The 15,277-nt window shown below is 51.9% G+C and overlaps 1 protein-coding gene across 1 annotated transcript in view; it reads left to right on the top strand.

Moving 5' to 3' along the window:
• Positions 1 to 15,268, top strand: part of Uhrf1bp1 (UHRF1 binding protein 1) — a 41,464-nt gene extending 26,196 nt beyond the window's left edge. The window contains exons 8-21 of the mRNA XM_028777086.1: positions 712 to 898; positions 2,752 to 2,838; positions 3,185 to 3,355; positions 3,686 to 3,825; positions 4,201 to 4,342; positions 4,824 to 5,017; positions 5,180 to 6,642; positions 8,463 to 8,659; positions 11,396 to 11,547; positions 11,638 to 11,788; positions 12,826 to 13,088; positions 13,609 to 13,717; positions 13,827 to 13,933; positions 14,264 to 15,268. Of these exons, the coding sequence (XP_028632919.1) occupies positions 712 to 898; positions 2,752 to 2,838; positions 3,185 to 3,355; positions 3,686 to 3,825; positions 4,201 to 4,342; positions 4,824 to 5,017; positions 5,180 to 6,642; positions 8,463 to 8,659; positions 11,396 to 11,547; positions 11,638 to 11,788; positions 12,826 to 13,088; positions 13,609 to 13,717; positions 13,827 to 13,933; positions 14,264 to 14,389 (3,489 nt within the window). The 3' untranslated portion in view covers positions 14,390 to 15,268. The remainder of the gene's footprint in view (positions 1 to 711; positions 899 to 2,751; positions 2,839 to 3,184; positions 3,356 to 3,685; positions 3,826 to 4,200; positions 4,343 to 4,823; positions 5,018 to 5,179; positions 6,643 to 8,462; positions 8,660 to 11,395; positions 11,548 to 11,637; positions 11,789 to 12,825; positions 13,089 to 13,608; positions 13,718 to 13,826; positions 13,934 to 14,263) is intronic.
• Positions 15,269 to 15,277: the final 9 nt, after the last annotated feature.

The following is a 15,277-nucleotide window of genomic DNA, read 5'->3' as shown; positions in this document are numbered from 1 at the left end:
TGCTGGTCTCTGCTCACTGGGCTCCCCTGTGTGTCAGATGGGGTGCTAACCTCTAGAGGGAGGAAGAGGCATGACACTACCCTCGGGACTTGGCACCTCTTAGAGGATAGACAGTTGACAAGTTGCTTCTAGATGCTGTAACAGGTAAACCCCGTGCTCTGAGAACATCACCCACGACTGCGCACTTAGCAAGGACGCTCTAGAGGAGCTGACTGAGCCTGACTCAGGCCTGAGGACACAGTTGCTAGACTCGGTGTGGGTGGGCTGTTGGGGTCTGAGTTGCTTTCTCAGGGGCGTGCTCAGTGAGAGACTAGACAGCAGTTATGAGGTGGAAGGGGTGCTGTTAAATAGTGGTTTTATCCATATGGACTAAGCTTACAGAAAGCATCAAAAGAAGCCTCTCAGAGCCTGGAGTTGACGTCTGTCTGTCTGTCTGCATGTCTGCATGTCTGCCTGCCTGTCTTTTTCCTTCCTTTCTTTCCTTATACTTTATTATTATTATTGTATGTACATTGGTTTTGCCTGCATGCTTGTTAATATGAGGGTATTGGATCCCTTTGGAACTGGAGTGGTGGCCACAGGAGTACTCACAGACAGGTGTGAGCCGCCCCGTGGGTGCTGGCCATCACCCTGGCTAGAGCAGCCAGTGCTGTCAACCAGTGAGGCCCCTCTCCAGCCCCTGATGGACATCCTTGTCTCTGTCACATGTAGATCACTCCACCCGCCCCCAGTGCCCAGCAGACCTGGGCCCAGGCGTTCAGTGGCAGCCAGGGCAACAGCAGCAGCAGTCGCCTCAGCCAGTATTTTGAGAAGTTTGACGTGAAGGAATCTTCCTACCACCTCCTCATCTCCCGCCTGGACCTGCACATCTGTGATGACAGCCAGTCCCGAGAGCCAGGTACGCAGAGGCCTGCGCCTGGCTGCTCACACATCACTGTTGGTCCTGGGCAGAGCCTCGGATGAAGGCTCTTCAGGCATGGCTTGGTACCCAGCGCTCTGGTGGTAGCTCTGTGTTGGCACAAGGGAGAGCTCTCCAGCCTTTAGAGCATGCTGGAGCCAGCTGTCACACAAGACACACGACAGGCCCTTTTCCCACCACACAGATGGAGAGCTTCACAGACCGAGCCCAGCCAGCATGACCCTTGTCATCCCCAAGTCTCCAAATGCTGGTGTTTGCCAGAGGTGCGGAACCACTGGCGAGATTTTTAGGAAAAATAGATTGAGTTATAGGAGACCTCAGAGTTTTCAGATTTCTCTCTTCTTTAGAACTGAGGATTGAACACAGACCTTGTGTGCATCCAGAACAGACACATGTTCTCCCCCCAGCTCCGCTCAGACCAGAAGGTTCAGAGTTGAGTCGTTTTAATACTGTGTTGTGATAGTCAAATGTGGTGGCACACAGCTTTAATCCCAGCAGAGGCAGAGGCAGTCGGATCTCCATGAGTTCAAGGCCAGCTCAGGCTACACAGAGAAACCCTGTCTCAGTATCTCCCCCAGTTACATATACTGTATTTATGTGTAGAGAGGTTATGTTATGTTAGTGGCACTTAAAATAGTGTCATACATGTGTATTTATATTTACTCAGAACGATTGACTTTTTTCTTTATGATCCCTGCGGAAGCCAATAACCTTTTGCTTACCCTCTTTGGCTGTCCACATGTAGGAAGAGAGTGAAGTCAGTCTGTCCTCGTTTACCGCACAGTCAGGCTCCAGTGAGATGCTCCAGGCTCAGGGGACCTGGAGTTTGGTTTTGACTCCCTGCTTCCCCCGGCCGCTGTCCCTTCCCTGTTCACTCGCTTGCTTGCCGTTTCCTGTGCTCACACGGGACGGCCCTTTGTCTTGCTTTACTCCCCTCACTGTAGACTGCATTTGCTGTGTATCTGGCTCTAGTGATGAGACCAGGCCTCGCCGTCAGGGGAAGGAATGTGCCTGGCTTTTTGTCTTTTTCCACCCAGCAGCATTCCTGTGTAGTTGGCTCCTCCTCGATCCTCAAGTAACTCCACCTACACACGAGGTGTAGACATGGCTTTTCCATGTTATCATCATCAGAGGAAGTGGTTATCAGAACAACTATTTTTGTGTAGTAGTCTCTTCCCAGTGCTGCTTAGGGCCTTGTGGTGGTGAATGTCTTTAATCCTGGATGGGTCCCTTGAGTCTGAGGCCAGCCAAGGCCACACAGTGCCCTTGCTGGTGGTGTGACCCACATGGGATCCTATTGCTCTGGAGGCTGTGGCACAAGTACTGCCATGAGTCTGAGGCCAGCTTGTGCCACATGGCAAGACCCAGTCTCAAGAACATCCCTCTTCCACATAAAAAGAACACTCTGTTGTAGTTGTGCAGGTTATAATTGGAGCAGTTGGGAGGTGGAGGCAGGAGGATCAGGAGTTCAAGGTCACATTTAGCTATGGGCAGCATGAGGCTAGCCTGGGATCCATGAGAGCCTCCCTAAACAGCAACAAAAATCCCCCAAGCAGTGTCAGTGACTACAGGTTTAGATGTAAGTTTAGCACTAGTAGCTTTAAAGTAGCTAGTTTAAAAGTCATTATTGTTCCTTATCCATGAGTTGAACACAGGAATCTTTATATTCGTTTTAGTGTGTATAATGGACAGATAAGGGCTGTCAGTTAAGAACACTGGTTACTCTTGTAAGAGGATCAGGGTTCAGCTCCCCAGAGGGCTCCTTGGGGTTTGGGTGAGGCTTGGCTTTCTCTGTTCCTCCAGCGCTGTTCACCTGTGCCTTTCTCTCCCAGGTGTCTCTGCAAACAGACTCACGGGTGGTGCCATGCAACTCACCTTCCGCAAGATGGCGTTTGACTACTACCCCTTCCACCGGGCAGGTTAGAGAAACTTACCTGTTCAGCATGGCCCCAGCTGTAAGGACAGATTCTGAGTTCAGACCTGACCAGCCAGCAGAAGGGTGCTTGACATTGCTGTGTGTGCTTAGGGGTGCTTGCAATCTTTCTAAGATGACGTCTGCACAGCTGCTCTCATTCCCTTACTGAGAGAGCCCTGCATGCGGGGCTGGGAAGAGCATGGTGCTCTCAACACATCTTCTTCTCATCCCGGGCAACTCTGAACTGCGGTTGGATGTAATGCTGAATTTTGACTCTCCTGTCAGGAAGAAGTCACTGGGGCACTGGGCTGTGGTCTTGGGCTGAAGTCGTGTTCCTTTTCCTCCTACAGGTGACAGCTGCAAACACTGGGTGCGGCACTGTGAGGCCATGGAGACCCGAGGCCACTGGGCCAAGCAGCTGGTGACAGAGTTTCAGAGTCGGCTGGAGAAGCTGTGTGAGGAGAGCACTGTGAAGCCACCGTGGCAGCTGGGGGTAGACCCTCCCTTCCGGAGGAAAGCAGGCAGGTTTTAGAACCCTGAAGAGCCCAGTTGCTCAGCTCTTTGCTGACTGGCTTTAAATAGCTGGCGGAGATGAAGCACTGTCTGTCTGCCCAGCTGCTCCTAGTGTGCCCTGCGTGCTTTTCTTCTGGAGCCCTTCTCTTTTGTCCGTAGCATTGTCTCGAGCTTCGGCAGCCTGTCACCGAGTTCCCACCAGGGAGGTTTGGGCTCCCTTTGCTGCTTCATGCCGTTACTGACCCTGGGTTCTACTTTCTCAGTTTTATTAATAATGAGCAATGGGTGTATCTGAGCAATGGGTGTATCTGCTTCTTTCCCTTTCCCTTTTTATTTAGATTCTTTCTCTAGTCCTGGGAAGATCCCTCTTGACAAAAGCCCGACCCAGGGCCGACAGGCTGCCTTTGGGTCTCCAGCGTGGAATCGCTTGCGCTCTAGCTGCCTGGTTGTACGAGTCGATGACCTGGACATCCACCAGGTGAGGACGTGGGGACATCGGGGTGTGGGGTGCTCAGGAACAACATGAATCAGGATGTAGAGCCCAGGCAGGGCCTGCCGGCCTCACTCCTGAGGAGACAGACTCAGTTTGGCCACTTGCTGTTGAGCATGGCGTCTGAGCATGGCCCTGGCATGTTCTCAGAGTGTTGTATTACAACCTCCTGCTGAAAACCAGCTTGCACTGGGTACGTGAGACCCAAACCAAACAGAAGAGCTGCTTGGGGTGGTGCAGAACACATGGGAAAGCCTGCTTCATGTGTGGGAGCCTCCCCTCAGGGAAGGCTGGGGAGGAGGGTGGAGGCGCAAGGTGTTCTGGGTGCAGGACGCAGGCTCACGGTGATTCGTGGTTACTTAGGTGTCCACAGCCGGACAGCCGAGTAAGAAGCCGTCCACCCTGCTCTCCTGCAGCCGCAAACGCCACCACCTCCCGCCTCAGGTGGCTGCCATCCACGTACAGTTCACCGAGTATTACTTCCCGGATAATCAGGAGCTTCCGGGTAAGCTGCGCTGCCATTTCCTCTGATGACGCTCTTCACCTTTGTCAGCATTGAGGCTGCTGTGTAGAGTCTTACTTGTGACAAGTCAGTTTTGTTAAAGTTAAAGCTCTGCCCTAGAGTGAGGGCTCAGTTGATCGAGTGCTTGCCTGGAATGCATGATTAACTGTGGAGATAGATGCACACCTAAAATCTCAGCCCTCTGGGAGGCGGAGGCAGGAGGATCAGAAGTTGATAGTCTTTTGAGGTCATCCATGGCTCCACAGTGAGTGTGGGGTCAGCCTGGAGGATGTGAGATGGCACCTCAGAAGCAGAAGGAGGAGAGCCGGGCCGAGTCCAGGGCTGCCGTGTCCAGGGCTGCCGAGTCCAGGGCTGCCGAGTCCAGGGCTGCCGTGTCTCTGCTGTTGTGACAGTGCAGCTTTAGCTGGTCAGTGAGAGTCTGGCTGCTGCCTCGTACATGACACTCTGATTTCTCCGCTTCCAGTGCCCTGTCCCAACCTCTACATCCAGTTAAATGGGCTGACGTTTACCGTGGATCCTGTGAGCTTGCTGTGGGGAAACCTCTTTTGCCTAGACTTATACCGAAGCTTGGAGCAGTTCAAAGCCATCTATAAGCTGGAAGATGCCCGGGGGAAGGATGAGCACTTGGACATCCGACTGGATGCGTTCTGGTTGAAGGTAGGACAGAGCTGGACTTTTTTACTTGTGGGCAGACACAGCTAAATCCCTCCAAGGTTGTGAACATAGTTCTGCTGTGTGTACTTGGCAGAAGCAAGGAAATGGGCTTCAGACGCTATGTGCTTGCTCGCACGCCCTTAACTGTGTCTGTTCTCTCTGAAGGTGAGCTTTCCACTGGAGACGAGAGAGCTGGCGAAGCCGCATCGTCCCCAGGCACTGGTCTTCTCCACGTCAGGCATGGTTGCCACCAATACCCGGCATGCCCCAAACTGCGGTTGTCCAGACCTCCAGAGTCTCTTCCGGGGTTTTGCTGCCACGGAGTTCTTTCGTTCTAGCTACGGTCACTTTCCCAAGGTGCCAGGGGGCTTCAGCCTTCTGCACATGCTCTTCCTGCACCACGCTTTCCAGATGGAGTCCCTTCCGGCTCAGCCTAACTCCCTCCCTCCTCAGAGGCCAGCAGCATCCCAGGACCTGTGGTCCCTGCATTTCACCCAGATCTCCTTGGACTTTGAAGGCACAGAACACGTCAAAGGCCATACCTTGAATTTTGTGGCGCCCTTCCCCTTGTCCATCTGGGCCTGCCTTCCTCTCCGCTGGCAGCAGGCCCAGGCCCGGCGGCTCCTTTTGGCCTCAGAGGGAAGGTTAAAACCGTCAGCCAGCTTTGGCAGTCCCGTGCGCTCTGAAGCTCTTGGCCCTGAGTCTGTGTCTCATCAGAGGTCAAAGACTGAGCGAGACTTGAAGAGCCTCTCAGGCTCTCCAGACATCCCAGAGGCGATGAGAGACGGTGATGCTGGTGTGGACCACAAAGGGCACGTGGCAGAGCTGGAGGATGTGGCAGATGTCCATGTGCTTGTACACTCCACTGCCCACGTCAGAGTGAGGCTCGACCACTACCAGTACTTGGCCCTGCTGCGCCTCAAGGAGGTGCTTCAGGGTCTTCAGGAACAGCTGACCAAGGACACAGAGGCCATGGCTGGGTCTCCCCTACAGAACCAGACAGTGTGCATTGGAGTTCTCTTCCCTAGTGCTGAGGTGGCTCTTCTCATGCATCCTGCCCCTGGGACTGCGCACGCTGACTCTGCAGCCTCCGACACCACCAGCCTCATAGACTCAGAGCTGTCACCGTCAGAGGACCGGGAGCCGAAGTCTGATGCCTCTTCAGACCAGGGCCCAGTAAGCCCCGAGAAGGTCCTGAGGGACAGCAGCGCCGAAAATCTGACTGCGTCCCAGGAGCAGCTGCCCCAGGAGCGGCTGCACGGGGATGGAGAGCTGCAGGACTCGGCTGCACTGGTACAGCAGCCAGCAGGGAAGAGCCATGAGGCAGTGGAGTCTCTGCAGGCCAAGAGGCTGAGCAGAGCTCAGCCCGCCAGCTCACCGGTTGTGTCGAAGTCGCCAGCGGACGGGGATGCTGCTCTGAATGGACAAGGCGAGCCGGCGCCCTTGAGGGGCATTGAGGGGGAGTTGTCCAGCGCTATTCACATGACCAAGGATGCCACCAAAGAGGCTCTCCACGCTACCGTGGACCTCACCAAGGAGGCTGTGTCCCTGACGAAGGATGCCTTCAGTTTGGGGAGAGATCGAATGACCTCTACCATGCACAAGATGTTGTCCTTGCCTCCTGCCAAGTGAGTGTTCCTCAGCCTCCTTCTGAGGAAAAGCCTCTGCTTTCCCTCCAGCTGTGACCTGCTCCCTGCTTCCTGCTGTGTGCACTCTTAGAGGAAGAAGGGCTGTAGAGTGGGAAGGCTGCAGTCAGCGTCTGTAGCTCGTTAGGGTGTAGCCTCACAGTGACTGAAACAGATTAGGCTGTGTTGGGCATCTGTATTTTGTTCTTGTTGTTGCTAAAGAAACCAAGGCCTAACAAATGTTAGGTAAGGACTGTTAGCACCAAGCTGTACTCCTAGCCCAAATCAGTGTGTGTTTGCTTGTGTTTTGAGACAAGAAAGTGTCTTACTATAGTCCTGCTGTCTGGAATGAGCTCACCCACTTCCTCCTTTCTTTATTTTTTTATATTGAAAAAAAAGTTTTATTAGTGCTGAAACAGTGAGACATTTACACATAACTTTCTTCTGGCCTCGTCTTCTTGAGTCTTGGCATTACAGGTGTGCGCCACTGCACCTGACTTTGCTGTAATAACTATTGTGGTAGTTATCGTGTCATTCATTTGTTACATTTGATGATGAGACAGACCTTTGTATTTTCAGTTTCTGGCTAGGAAACTGCTGTGTGAGGGGAGGCTGTTCTCCCGGACTCACCTGCTCCACAGAGGAGCCGGCCTTCGCACTCTCTGTGTGGCAGCCCTGCTGCTGTCTAGAGCGGTGGAGAAGGAAAGTCAGGCTGAGCTCAGACTCTGAGGTGGGCCCTGTGCAGCGTTAGAGACAGAGCAGGTTAAGGAAAGACACAGAGGTGTGGTCAGAAGGGCGGAACAGCGGGCTTTCCTGTGAGTTTCTGTGGTTATAGGAAGGACAGTGCAGCATGAGGAGCCTCTTCTGGGGCATTTGGTGGCTCACAGGCCATGGTGTCACAGCCAAGGAGTTAGAGCTTCCTTCTTTTCTTCTTGTATTAAATAAATTTGTTTATTTTTGTATATGGATGTTTTTACCTGCATATGAGTGCAGTGCCCAAGAAGGCCAGAACAGGGCATCAAATCCTGGGGTTGGGTTTACAGATGGTTGTGAGCCACTGTATAGGTGCTGGGACTTGATCTCAGGTCCTCTGGAAGAGCAGCCAGTTATGCCTTTAGTACCAGGCCTTTACCCACTGAATTCCTGCAGTCCTGTGGGACACATACTAATACCACACCCACTTCATACCGAGGAAATGGCACAGCAAGGCAAAACCGTGTTGAGGCTCATACCATGCCGCTCTGTAACATGATTCTTACTATTTTATTAAAGACTAGTGTCAGCTTCCCTACCCTGCACTCGTCTCCCAGAGCAGCAGAGTAAAGGCTGGTAGAGTGGGGCTGCAGAAATGGCTCAGCCGTTAGAGCTGTTGCTGCCCTTGTAGGACTCAGATCAGACAGCTCAGCCTTCCGGAGCTCAGTTCCAGGGGATCGGGCGGCCTCTTCTGGCCTCAGGAACCATGCATCAGTGTCTGCACATACACATGTGCCAACACACACACACACACACACACACACACACACACACACACACACACAAAAGACTCTGGAGTGAATGCAAGCGGCTTTGGGCACCACTTACCACCAGGGTGGTAGGTAGTTGTCCTCTCCTGTGGATGGCATGACCCTGAATAACCTTGAGATTTAATGATACTAGCTGGGATTCAGAAAGTCCATTGGCAGATGCTACTGTGTGTTCACATTTCCTGTCTGAACTAGGGAAGTGGATTGGCCTGAGGATGGGGGTTGGGGTGTGGAGAACAAACAGGCGTTCACACTGAGCTGCTGGGCCTTGTTGATTTTTTTTTTTCTTTTTAAACACAGGGAGGCCATGGCTAAGTCAGATGAGGGGGTGGTGGCCCCAGTGAGTGGAGGTGCTGCCCGACTCCGGTTTTTCTCCATGAAGAGGACAGTCTCTCAGCAGTCATTTGATGGTGTCTCACTAGACAGCGGTGGCCCCGAAGACCGGATTTCGGTGGACAGCGATGGCAGTGACAGCTTTGTGATGCTCTTGGAGTCTGGTATGTGGGAGCCCGGTTGCATTATCCTGAGAGGGCTCTCTCTGGCTGATGCTCCCGCCAGCAGGATTCAGGTGGAGCAGAGATAGAATAAAACAGACATTTTCCTAACCAAACAAAAGTAAGAAAATGTAGGACATTTGTTTTTTATGGCTTGCTTTATCTCCACATTTCCTAGGTTATTTTTATATTTAGATTTGGGGGTTTTTATGAGGGTGGGTGGGGGATATCTCATGTAATCCATGCTAGCCTTGAAGTCCCTATTCTTCTGCCTCTCAAGTGCTGGGGTCACAGGCACACATCACCACTCCTGTCTCTCCTACAGGTCACTGTTTAATACTTAACATAAGGTCTTAGTCTTAAGGCTATGAGATCAGCTGACCAGAGTTCATTTTGTGTCTGCTGTCAGTGACACACGTTTGCTGTCTGATCTTGGTTTTGCCTGTGGTTTTCTTAAAATTTGAAAGTTTTTTCTTTTTTATATTTATTATTTTTATATTAATGTTTATATTGATTTACATGTTTGATTGTTTTGCCTGAATGTATGTAAGTATACCATGTGCATGCCTAGTGCCCTTGAGGGCCAGAAGAGTGTGCTGGATGCCCTGGGACTAGAGTTAGGGACCATTGTGAGCCGCTGTGAGGATGCTGGGTTTCTAACTTGGGTCTTTTGGAAGATCAGCTAGTGCTCCTAACTCAGAAATTTGTCCAGCCCTTGCCTGTGTATTTTATTGTTGGAAAATAACTTCAAGTTTTTTGTCTGTTGATATAATGATTACATTTAAATATATATATGTATGGGTGTTTTGCCTTCAGGCATGTCTGTGTAACATGTGTACAGGGCCATGAAGGCCAGAAGAGAGTGTCAGATTCCCTAGAACTGTAGTTAAGATATGAGCCACCTGCCGGGCAGTGGTGGCGCATGCCTTTAATCCCAGCACTTGGGAGGCAGAGGCAGGTGGATTTCTGAGTTCGAGGCCAGCCTGGTCTACAGAATGAGTTCCAGGACAGCCAGGGCTACACAGAGAAACCCTGTCTTGAAAACAAAAACAAAAAAAAAAACAAAAAAACCCCCAAAAAACAAAAGAGTTGAGCCACCATGTGGTTGCTGGGACTTGAACCCAGGTCCTCTGGAAGCGCAGTCAGTGCTCTTAACTGCTGGGCTATCTCTCCAGCCCTTCATCCCGATATGTTGATTAACTTTTAGCAATTAAATTGGTCACTTTTGGAAGACACACGCTCTTAGCTTATCAAAATAGAAACTTCTAAAATGAGCCCTTCAGAGTATCTGAAGAGCACGTCTGTGTCTTCTCTTTCCTCCTGATATTATTTACAATCGCTGGTGCTGCTCTAACCGGGGCTCCCGGCGTGCTGGACAAGTGTTCTGCCAGAGTCACCCCCTGGGTCCCCTCCTGGCTTCCTTTGCCTTTTGTTGGTTAGTGAGGAAGGGTAATGTCTGTGTCTAGGAGGTAACATGTTACCCCCCACACCCCGTCGCTCTCCTGTCCAGCAGAACGGTAGTACCCTCCAACATCATCTCTACATTCTCACCACTGACTCGTTCCCAGTAACTGTCGCTCTGTTTGTGACATGCCTGCTTGTCTCCTCCACCACACGAGACGTGACGGTGTGTGGTTTGTGGCCTTCTGCCCCTGTTGGCTCTAGTGACAGGTTCTCCTGCACATGTGCACACACATTCTCGTTATTCACTGGACAACAGACACGTGTTGGTTGTGTGACTTGGGAATTGAATGGCTACCGTAAACATGGCAGTACACATGTTCCTTGAATAACTGTTGTGTTCCTTTGAGTGTAGCTGAAAGTGGGGTGGCCGGGTCATGTGGGAACTGTTACTGAGGAGAGCTGCTGCTATCTGTGCTGTGACTGATTTACATTGCCCCGTTTTGCTGGGATGGAATCCCTCTTCACATCTATCTTTGTTTGTCTGTTTCTCTTTCTTTCTCTCCCTTTCTCTTTTCTTCCTGTCTTTTCTTTCTCTTCTTTTTCTTCCTTCATTTTCTTTCTCTCCCTCTTTCTCTCCATCTGTTTTTCCCTTTTTTTTTTTTTTTTTTTTTTTTGCGTTTTAAAAAGATATTTATTCTTAATGTTTTGTCTTTATGGGCATGTGCATTTAAGTATAGGTGTCCTCAGAAGCCAAAAGAGGCCTCGGGAGCTGAAGTCACAGGCACTTGTTAGCCGCTGGGAACTAAAGCAGGCCTTCTGCCGCAGCAGCCGCTGCTGTTAACCCCTGAGCCATCTCTTTAGTGTCTGCTTTTGGCTTTTGAGTCATCACTGTGTAGGCCCTGCTGGCCTCCGCTCGTGACCCTCCCTTGGTTTCCTGTGTCCTTGATTCCAGGCATGTGCTGTCATGTCTGCTTGCTACAAAAGACTCTAGGGTTTAATGTGTGTAGTGTAGAATTTTCTTTCCTTTCAAGTCCAAATATTGTTCTTTGTATGTCTATACTGTGTGCTGATTATCTGTTACCTGAATTGTTCTTTGTATATCTGTACTGTATGCTGATTATCTGTTGACTACCAGAGGACATACAGGTTGCTTCTGTTTAGACTTCTGTTAAATTTGACCAAATACAGTATTGCACTTAGAAAAAACCAACAGTCCTTAAGTCCATCAGGTTATTTCATTTGTTTTCAGAGTTGTTCTGGTTTTAGATAGAGGTTGAGTGTGAACAGATCTTTCTGACTTCTGAGTTTAACTCTTGCATTGCCTTCTTCATGCAGAGTCTGGCCCAGAGTCTGTCCCACCAGGATCTACGACAAGCGTCTTGGATGATAGTGGCATTCAAGGGAGCCCCGTTCTGGATAGTGGTGGCCAAGGCTTGCCAGAGACCAACAGCTCGGCGTCAGCCAGCGGGGACCTCGTCCTGCACTCGGTCAGTGGCCCTGCTTTCTTTGTGCGGAGGGTAGGGTCTCTGCCAGGCACAAAGCTTGGGACTTACAACTAAGAGAATCTCTTATGGCAGGTGTCAGTTCTTGTCCTGAAGGTGAACCAAGTGTCGCTTGGGATTGAGGTTCGCGGTGAGGACCTGAGCGTAGCCTTGCAAGCAGAGGAGCTAGCCCTGCAGCAGCTGGGCACCGTGGGACTCTGGCAGTTTCTGCATGGACAGTGCCCAGGTATGGGTGATGAGCATTCCAGAAGAGTGGGATGTACCCGAGGAGGGACAGCTCAGCCAGTGCCCGGCCCTGTGTAGTGAGGGCAGCGGCTGTGGGCCACGCAGTTCTCTTTTCTCTAGCAGCTATTGGGGGAAGATCTCTGCCCACTCCATCTATAGCAGGCCTCCTGGAGCTCGCCCTGCACTTCACCCTCCCTGGCTGCTGTCCATCCTTACTTCCAGGCTTAACCAGGAGTAGCCTCTCCTTTGCCTTGCGGCTGCCACCAAAACCTTGTTTGTGACGGAGGAGTTTCTGTCGCTCTTGTTCATTCCTGGTTGTTGTAGACAAGGTCTCATTTATGCAGTTCATGCTGACTTGTGACTTAACTCTGTCTCAGGCTGGAATTCCTGGTCACCCCTCCTGAGCCTCCTGAGGTCTTCCCTCACTGGCAAGTGCCACCACGCCATCTCTGTCCCTGTTTGAGGTAGAGGTGCTCTGGTCATCCAGGTACTTCTTTCCTGGTGCACATGTTCGAGTTTCCCTAGGTTTTCTGTCCCTGAGACTCCACTAGGTACTGAGTCTAGGTCACTAGAGTGGGGTCCTTTAGCTTCTCTAAGCGGTGTTTTCCAGTTGTACACATAAACTGGTCCCTCAGGTAAACTCCAAGAGGTTCTGTATGGCTATGGGGAAATTAACGTGGACGAGTGGCAGATGTGAGTGTGGAGGGATTAGAGAAGGAAAGGATGCCCACCCGGGTGCAGGAGTCGCATGTCCTCAGAGTGCCTCAGAGTTCACAGCAAGGCCTTGTCCCTCCCCTCCGCCTTGAGGGGCATTCTTACAGAGTCTAAGCTCATGGGCTTAGCTCGCCCGGCTTTAGCCGTACCTTTGCTACACATGACAGTGCAACTTTGGGCAAGTCACTCTCTGTAACTCAGTTCACTCCTGTGAGGTGGGGTGGTGTTCATATGTTGGCGGAGGGTCATCGTGAGTATTCGGCATGGCTGTAGGGCTTACGATTGTCCTGGGTTACCATGTTTCCCTCGGCTCTCTTCCCATAGGTCCAAGCTTTCAGGAACCCTCAAATCTGAAGACTGGCCCCATCAGGCCTGCTGTGGGTCTGCGCTTTGAGGTGGGGCCTGGTGCAGCTGTTCATTCCCCACTGGCCACACAAAATGGCTTCCTGAGGTTCTTACTTCGAGGCTGTGACCTGGAGCTGTTCACCTCCGTGCTCAATGGTCTGGGGCCTTTCTTAGAGGACGAGGACATCCCGGTGGTCGTCCCCATGCAGGTTGAGCTCCAGGACTGCAGTGTCACTCTCAAGGTGAGGGGGCCGTGCTCACCCAGGCTCTGTAGCGGCAGTGTCTTCCATGCCATCCCACAGTGTGTGAGCAAGTGAAGAGAGGCGGATTCCTCTCTCTGCCAGTAGCTTCCAGAAGGTAGTGCAGGTAAAAGCTTCCAGTGAGGTGGAAGACGGCTCTGCTGGTGAAGTGCTCACTGCTCAAGAATAAGGTGTACGGGTGAGCTGGCGAGACGGTTCAGTGGGTAGACACACTTGCTGCCGTGTTCAATCTCCGGGACTCATTTGTGAGAAAGTAAGACCCTGTTCCCACAGTTGTCCTCTGAATTCCACAGGAGAGCCATAATAAATTCAGATACATGCATAATAAATAAGTTAATTTAAACAAAGCAAAAGAATATCTGGAGAATTGATGGCACCAGAGTGCCCCGAGCTGGGTGGTAGCAGTATGTATGTCTGTGTGTGTCTCTTATGTGTGTGTGTCTGTGTGTGTGCTGCCCCAGGCTGAGTGGGTAAGTCACGGGGTCCCCCTCTCCCCCTGCAGGATGATATCCCTCCGCTCTACCCAACATCCCCTGGCCCTGTCCCTATCACTTTGGCAATGGAGAATCTTGTGCTGAAGCGTGGTGACGACGGTGTGTTTCACCTTGGTGGTGAGTCAGGCTTCTTGGCTTCTCTGCTCTGCCTCTTTCTCTGTTAGCAAGTGGAAGCTGTCTGGCTCTGACTGGTATTTGTCAGTTAGACTGGTTGTTCTCTCTCCAGCTCCTGCTCCTGCTCAGGACAGACCGCTGGCTGAAGTACCTGAGAGGCTTCCGCTCCCTGAAGAGCAGGTGCTCCTGGCGCGCATAGGCCAGGGCTTGGGACACCAGGTGAGGGCCTAACCAGACGGAAACCCCTCCTAAGCATCTAGGGGGCTGTAACTGTGAAGCAGTCAGACTCGGGGTCCCAAAGGCCGCGTGTAGTGTACAGCGGCTTCCGGAAGAGGTGACACAGGAGCTGGTGGGGTGGCCTGAGAGGTGAGCTGTTCCTGTCCCTGTTGCTGATGGGCTCTTCAGAGAGAACAGGCACTTGGGAGATGGAGGGAGTTCTTTAACCCCTGCGCTGCTGGTGCTTCTGTCGCATTCCCCTGTCCACCCTCCTTGTTGGTGGTTCAGGGAGACGCTGCTGTGTTCCCTAATGGTGAACTATTTATCCTTCAGGAGAAAGAATCGCCTACCCTACTGCAAGAACTTACAGACACCAAACAAGCACTGGCCATTGCCAACCAGGACAAAGAAAGACTGCTCCAGGAGATTAGGAAATACAACCCTCTCTTTGAGCTCTGACAGCCGCTGGCACCTGGGCTACGGAGAGAAGAGATCACCAGCAACAGTGCCACCTCGGACAGGTGCCGAGGAGCCAGCAGGCCTGGGTGTACACAGCTCATTCCTTGTGTGCTTCCTGCTGGCTGCTAGCCTGGGTGGGGGACCGGGCAGAGCATGGCTGCATCCAGGAGCTGGGTGGCTGTGTCCCTGGCCCTGCACCGCATCTTGCCATTACGTAGCCCCGTCCTCTGCACACCTGAGGGATCTGCTCCATGTACACCGTAGAGCAGCTCACCTCCTGGTGTCATGGCAGCAGTGTTGGCTTCCTTCATGGCCTGTGTGAGCAAGTGTCCACCTGAGTCACGCACACAGCCACCAGAGCGCTTCCTGTGGCATACCTGAAAGGTCCTTGGCCTGAGTTTGGAGTAGATCAGGAAGCCCATCCCCAGGGGTTGGGGCAGAGGAGGCCTGCAGTCAGGGTGACATGGACTTGCCTAGTTTGGAATGGGAACTAGGCGTGCATCATCTTGGCTGATGTTGTGGGTCAAGCTTTCCTGTTGAATGTCTTCATTGTGATGCTTTGACTGTGAAGTGGCCAGCTCATCCTTCCCTGCATAAGAAGTGGTTTGAGATATAAGTCAGGACAGTGCTCACCTGCTCCCGAGTGCTCAGCTGAGAGCAGGATGGGGCAGGAATATTGTTCCTGTCTTCACAGCTCTCCATGACAGGTCACTTCCTCTCTGTCCCTGGGGTCCTTGGTCACCTGCTTTCCCAGGATTGCTGCGTCTTTCTGCCTGTGCTGACTTAAGCACTTGGTAGTTTGAGAGCTAAATGTGCTTACGGTAGGCTTCCGACCTAGCTACACTTAAGTTGTGCCCACCTCGGTGTGTTCCGACCTAGCTACACTTA

This window comes from Grammomys surdaster, unplaced genomic scaffold (assembly GCF_004785775.1).
Source record: "Grammomys surdaster isolate TR1022 unplaced genomic scaffold, NIH_TR_1.0 277, whole genome shotgun sequence".
Classification (NCBI taxonomy): domain Eukaryota; kingdom Metazoa; phylum Chordata; class Mammalia; order Rodentia; family Muridae; genus Grammomys; species Grammomys surdaster.
This window is presented reverse-complemented; position numbering and strand designations above follow the sequence as displayed.